The 6,687-nt window shown below is 52.7% G+C and overlaps 1 protein-coding gene across 1 annotated transcript in view; it reads left to right on the forward strand.

Moving 5' to 3' along the window:
* The window catches only part of CACNG7 (calcium channel, voltage-dependent, gamma subunit 7), a 25,210-nt gene extending 19,392 nt beyond the window's left edge, over positions 1-5,818 (forward strand). Inside the window, exons 5-6 of the mRNA XM_011959388.1 lie at positions 4,737-4,882; positions 5,301-5,818. Coding sequence (XP_011814778.1) covers positions 4,737-4,882; positions 5,301-5,558 — 404 coding nt within the window. The 3' untranslated portion in view covers positions 5,559-5,818. The remainder of the gene's footprint in view (positions 1-4,736; positions 4,883-5,300) is intronic.
* Positions 5,819-6,687: the final 869 nt, after the last annotated feature.

Raw genomic sequence — 6,687 nt, forward strand, 5'->3', positions numbered from 1 at the left:
GCCCACCTCAGCCTCCCAGAATGCTGAGATTATAGGCGTGAGCCACCGTGCCCAGCCTAACTTAATTTAGTTTTTTGAGACAGTCTCGCTCTGTCACCCAGGCTGGAGTACAGTGGCGCAATCATAGCTCACTGCAGCCTTGAACTCCTAGGCTGAAGGGATCCTCCCTCCTGAGCCTCCCAAGTAGCTAAGACAACAGGAAATAATTATTTATTTTTAGTAGAGATGGGGTCTCACTATGTTGTCGAGGCTAGTCTCGAGCTGCTGACCTCAAGTGATCTGCCCACCTCGGCCTCCCAAAGTGCTGAGATTCCAGGTGTGAGCCACTGTGCCCAGCCTCCTCCATTCTTTTTTTTTTTTCTTTTTCTTTTTTTTTTGAGACGGAGTCTCACTCTCTCCCAGGCTGGAGTGCAGTGGCAGCAATCTCAGCTCCCTGCAAGCTCCACCTCCCAGGTTCACGCCATTCTCCTGCCTCAGCTTCCGGAGTAGCTAGGACCACAGGCACCCGCCACCTCGCCCGGCTAATTTTCTGTATTTTTAGAGAAAATTAGAGTAGAGACGGGGTTTCACCATGTTAGCCAGGACGATCTCGATCTCCCGACCTTGTGATCTGCCCGCCTCGGCCTCCCAAAGTGCTGGGATTACAGGCGTGAGCCACCGCGCCCGGCCTCCATGTGCGATTTTGTTAGTTGCTACTAAATCCCCTTTCACACGCGATTTTGTTAGTTGCTACTAAATCCCCTTTCACGTGGCGGCGCTGTTTGGCATTCCCACCAGCAATGCAGAAGAACGTCCGTTCTCTCAGCCTCCCCAAAAGAGTGTGCTGTGAAGCTTTTAACTTCTGACTACCTGGTTGATGAGAAGTGGTAGCTTGTCATATTTTTCATCTGCATTTCTCAAATTTTGAGTGAGGGAAATACACTTTTTTCAACAGGGAGATCATAAAAGACCCCTCCCCTCCCTCCTTCCCTCCTTCCCTCCCTCCTTCCTTCCTTCCTTCCTTGATGGAGTTTTGCTCTTGTTGCCCAGGCTGGAGTACAGTGGCACGATCTTGACTCACTGCAACCTCTGCTTCCCGGCTTCAAGCAATCCTCCTGCCTCAGCCTCCCCAGTAGCTGGGATTACAGGTGGGTGCCATTGCACCTGGCTAATTTTTGTATTTTTAGTAGAGATGAGGTTTCACCATGGTGGCCAGGCTGGTCTCAAACCCCTGGCCTCAAGTGATCCTTTCGCCTGGGCCTCCCAAAGTGCTGGGATTACAGGTGTGAGCCACTGCGCCCGGTCTATAGAAGGTCTTTCTAAAGAGGCAACAAGTGAAGAGAGATCTAAGTGACAGAGACAGACATGGGGAAATCTGTGGGAAGAGCATTTGGGGTAGAAGGAACAGCAAGACCAAAGGCCCTGAGGCAGAAGTGAGCTTGAGGAGTGCAAAGAAGAAAAAGAAAGTTAGGTGTTCTAGGCTGAGTGTGGTGGCTCACGCTTGTAATCCCAGCACTTTGGGAGGCCAAGGTGGAAGAACTGCTTGAGCCCAGGAGTTCGAGACCAGCCTGGGCAACATGGGGAGACCCTGTCTCTACAAAAAAATACAAAAGTTAGCCAGGCATGGTGGTGCATGCCTGTTGTACCAGCTACTCATGAGGCTGAGGTGTGAGGATCGCTTGAGCCAGGGAGGTGGAGGCCGCAGTGAGCTATGATCGCACCAATGCACTCCTGCCTGGACAATAGAGCAAGACCCTGTCTCAAAAAGAAAAAGAAAGTAAAGAAACTTTGGTGGTCTAAGAAGAAGAAACAAGGAGAAACTGATCAGAGATGGTGTGGGCAGATACCAGATTGTTTATGTACTGTAGTCTAAAAGGTCAGCGAAGTTTTCTGTAAAAAGCCAAATAATAAATATCTTCAGCTTTATTGGCCACCCAGTCTCTCTTGCAACTGCTCAGCCTTGTGAGATGTAAGGCCAGGCACAGTGGCTCACACCTGTAATTCCAGCACTCTGGGAGATGAGGTGGGCAGATCACTTGAGATCAGGAGTTGAAGACCAGCCTGGGGAACATGGCAAAACCCTGTCTCTGCAAAAACTACAAAAAATTAGCCGGGCATGGTGGTGTGCACCTATAGTCCCAGCTACTAGGGAGGCTGAGGTGGGAGGATCACTTGAGCCTGGGAGGTGAAGGCTGCAGTGAGCCATGATTGCCCCAATGCTCTCCAGCCTGGGCGACAGAGCAAGACCCTGTCTTCAAAACAAAACAAATCAAAAAAGGCCGGGCATGGTGGCTCACACCTGTAATCCCAGCACTTTGAGAGGCCAAGGTGGGCAGATCACTTGAGGTCAGGAGTTTGAGACCAGCCTGGTCAACATTGCGAAGCCCTGTCTCTACTAAAGATACAAAAATTAGCCAGGCATGGTGGCAGGTGTCTGTAATTCCAGCTACTCAGGAGACTGAGGCAGGAGCATCGCTTGAGTCCAGGAGGTGGAGGTTGCAATGAGCTGAGATTGCACCACTGCACTCCAGACTGGGTGACAAAGCAAGACTCTGTTTCAAACCCCCCCTTTCCCCCAAAAAATTGAGATATAATTCACATACTATAAATTTCATATAATTCAGTGATTTTTAGTACATTCACAAGGTTGTGCAACCATCTCCATGAGCTAATTTCACAACATTTTCATTATTCTCAAAAGAAACCTCACATACCTTAGCAGCCAGACACAATTTCCCCCTCCCTCCTATTCCCTGGCAACCACTAATCTACTTTCCGTCTCTGTGGATTTGCCTATTCTGGACATTGCATATAAATGGAATCACACAATATGTGATATTTTGCATCTGGCTTCTTTTACTTAGCTTGCTTTCTAGGTTCATCCCTATGGTAGCATGAATCAGTACATCGTTCCCTTTTTTGGCTGAATAGTATTCCTGTATATGGATATACCACATTTTGTTTATCCACTCATCAGCTGATGGGCATTTGGGCTGTTTCTGCTTTTTGGCTATTACGCATAACACTGTTACAAACATCCGTGTATGAGTTTTTGTATGAACATATGTTTCCACTTCTCTTGGGTACATACCTAGGAGTGGAATTGCTGGGTCATATGAGAATTCTATCTTTAACTTTTTGAGGCACTGCCAAAGGAAATTCATATACTTTTTATGTGCCACAAAATACCAGTCTTGTTTTGATTTTTAACATCATTTACTTATGTGAAAGCCATTCTTAGCTGGTGGGGACCGTACAAAATGAGGGGGTGAGCTGGGTTTTGTCCATGGACCACGGTTTGCCGACCACTGCTGTAGACAATGGAAGGACTTTGGGCTTATTCTGTGTGTGCTGCACACAGAATGTTTATTTGTAGGATTCTAGGGGAAGAGGTTGATAGGGATTAGTTAGATACATTCAAGGCAGGGAACTTTGTAGCCTCCTTAAGCCACTCTTGGCATGGTTACTGTTTAGAGGAAATTTCATCTGGAGAAAATGATAATCGCCTCTTAGAAACTCTCAGATCGGACCTCTCCTCTGCACACTGTCCATATGCTCTATTTCCTCAATTGTAAATGGTGTTAAAAATGTACCTCCTTCAAAGAGGTGTTGTGAAGTTTGAATGAATTTATATATATTCAACACCGAGAACAGTGCCTGGCACAGACCAAGACCTATATAAGTCGTTGCTATTATTATTGCTATTGTTGCAATTATTATCCACACAGCCTCAGCTCAGGCCTCATCTTCTTCCCCCTGGAATATGTCTCCTCCAGTCTGTTCCCAGCACCAACCAGCCCCCAAGGTTCTTCTAACACTGGGATCTGGCCCTGTCCTTCCTCTGCTACAAACTTTGTGTAGCTCCCTAGTACCCTTGGTGTCAATGCCCAGCTCCTGGGCCGGGCATTCGAGGCTCACCATGGCTATACCTTCCCCTTTAACCTCATTTCTTGTGGCTACAGCTCATGTTACAGCTACATGGGTGGACCAGCTCTATTTTCCCTCCTTCCCAAACCTTTGCCCATGCTGTGCGCTCTGCCAGTATGTCCTTATTCTTCCCTGGGCCTCATCCTTAAGACTTGATCACGCCTGTAATCTTAGCATTTGGGAGGCCGAGGGGGGCAGATCACCTGAGGTCAGGAGTTGGAGACCAGCCTGGCCAACATGGTGAAACCCCGTCTCTACTAAAAATACAAAAAAAAAATTAGTCGGGCATGGTAGCGGGCGCCTGTAATCCCAGTAACTTGGGAGGCTGAGGCAGGAGAATCACTTGAACCCGGGAGGTTGAAGGCTGCAGTGCGCCAAGATTGGGCCACTGCACTCCAGCCCGGGCCACAGAGTGAGACTCTGTTTCAAAAAAAGAAAAAAGAAAATAAGACTTGAACAAAGGAATCTTTCCTTCATTTCTCTTGTCCCTGCCCCAGGCGGGTTTGGCGCCCCTTCCAGAGTCCCACAGAGCTCCGTGCTACTTCCTTGTAGCACCTATCACCTTATATGTGACTTGATCAGAGTGTTCCAATCTTCCTTCTCCAATTGCATTGTGAGCTCCTGGATGGCAGATTTAGGGGGGTAAAGGGGGAGGTGGTTGTTGATTCATCTCTGGGCTCCCTGCACCCAACCAAGGCCCAGCACACAAGGGGCTTCCGCGAAGTTAGTCCAGGACAGAATGGGGAGGAGGGGAAGACAGTGAGGTGGGGCTGGGACTGGGAAAAGGGGCCCACTTCTAATGGACGAGGGCGCCCCCTCTGCTCCCCTAGGCCTCTCCTTGGTGGTGGGCTTGGTTCTTTACATCTCCAGCATCAACGACGAGGTCATGAACAGGCCCAGCAGCTCTGAGCAGTATTTTCATTATCGCTACGGGTGGTCTTTTGCCTTCGCCGCTTCCTCCTTCCTACTCAAAGAGGTGATGTCCCTGGGACCTAGACTCTGGAGTTCTGAATGGACAGAGGTCTTGGGGGCCTGGTTCCTGAGTCCAGGAGGAAGGAGAGGCTGGAGATGCAGACTCTGGCGTCAGAGGGAGGTGGTAGCTGAGGGTCTAACCCCTGGGTCCTGGAGGAAGAGGGGTCTGAGAGCTCCAACCTTTGGGATCCTGGGGGAGGAGGGGTCTGGAGACTGGGACTCCTGGGTCTTGAGGGAGGGGCCAACCCGAGGGCTTGGACTCCTGAGGTCCCGGGAAAGAGAGGGCTGGAGTCCTGATCCTGGGTCCGGGGATAGGAAGGGGCTTGGGGTGGGGACTCCGAGTCCTGGAGTGAAAGGAGATGAGTCGGGGTCGGGGATGCGCGGGGGGGCGCCCCTGGGACTCTGACCTTGCCTTGCCGCAGGGGGCCGGCGTGATGTCCGTGTACCTGTTCACCAAGCGCTACGCGGAGGAGGAGATGTACCGTCCACACCCGGCCTTCTACCGCCCGCGTCTCAGCGACTGCTCCGACTACTCGGGCCAGTTCCTGCAGCCCGAGGCGTGGCGCCGCGGTCGGAGCCCCTCCGACATCTCCAGCGACGTATCCATCCAAATGACGCAGAACTACCCTCCCGCCATCAAGTACCCGGACCACCTGCACATCTCCACCTCGCCCTGCTGAGGCCCGCCCCTCGGAGCTCGCCATGCCTCCTCTTCCTCCTCGTCCTCGGGGGTGTCCCTGCAATGCAGCGCCCCCTTCCGTCCTCGGGACTCCTGGCTCCCACTCGGAGGAGGCTGCGCCAGCTTTAGGCCCCGCCCTCTCCCCAATGGCTCCGCCCACACCCTCCCTTATTTCAATGGCCGCGCCCCCTTTTCCGGATCTCTCCTTTTCATTGGTCCCTCTCCCTCACAAATGACTCCTCCCCTTCGTTGTCCCGCCCCTTTCATCTGGCCCCTCCTCTCCAAGAAAATTAGCTCCTCCCTCTTTCTCCACCAGCTCTGCGCTGGGAGCAGCCCGCGGCAATGCAGGCGCCCAGCTCCCCGGAGCTCCCCGGAGCTCCCCAGCCTCCGACCTCACTGTAGGGGCTCTGGGCTGGAGAACAGGTTCGGGCAGCCGCTGGGAATGCCGACCATCCTCTTCTCCCTTCTGCCCTGGGCTTCCTTTTTCCTTGCCTAATCTCACCTCCTGACCTGCTGGGTCCTCCGGTGCAGTGGGAGGGCCGGCTTGCTCCACCCGCAGCCCCGGGGTGGCGTAGGGAAGGGGGCTGGAAGCCACGGGTACGGTTAACCCGGCCCTTCCCTCCCCATCTCCCCGACTTCCCTGGAAGGTCCCGTTCTTTCTCACCGGCTGGGCTCTTCTCTGCTTCCTGAAGGTTACCTGCCTTTTAGGGGGCTCTTGTCTAAAGGATCTTCTTGCTTTCTCAGCTATTCTTGGCTTCTTTTTCGTCTTCCTCCTCCTTTTTCTCTCCTTTCCTCCCTCCACCTGCTCGTCCCAAGCCGCTGGATGCATCCCGCCCCAGGCGCACACCAGACGGCCAGAATGGGGACCCTAGGGTGGAGGGAATTCCCACACGCCATCTCCACACCTGTGCCAGCCTCTCCCCCCTCGAGGCCCCGTCGAGGGAGGGAGGGGCAGTAGCGGGGGTCGACACCCCCCCCAAACCTCTAAGTCTTCCATTTTCTGGCTCTCCTCATTGACGTCCCTCTTCCCCCCTCAGAGCCCCAACTCTGGCCTCTTTCAAGGGCCCGTCCGCCCCGTTGGACAGATTTTGGGGGGAGAGGAGGTCACCAGGAACTCGCCCACCCCTCCT

Source organism: Colobus angolensis, unplaced genomic scaffold (assembly GCF_000951035.1).
Source record: "Colobus angolensis palliatus isolate OR3802 unplaced genomic scaffold, Cang.pa_1.0 Scaffold490, whole genome shotgun sequence".
Classification (NCBI taxonomy): Eukaryota; Metazoa; Chordata; class Mammalia; order Primates; family Cercopithecidae; genus Colobus; species Colobus angolensis.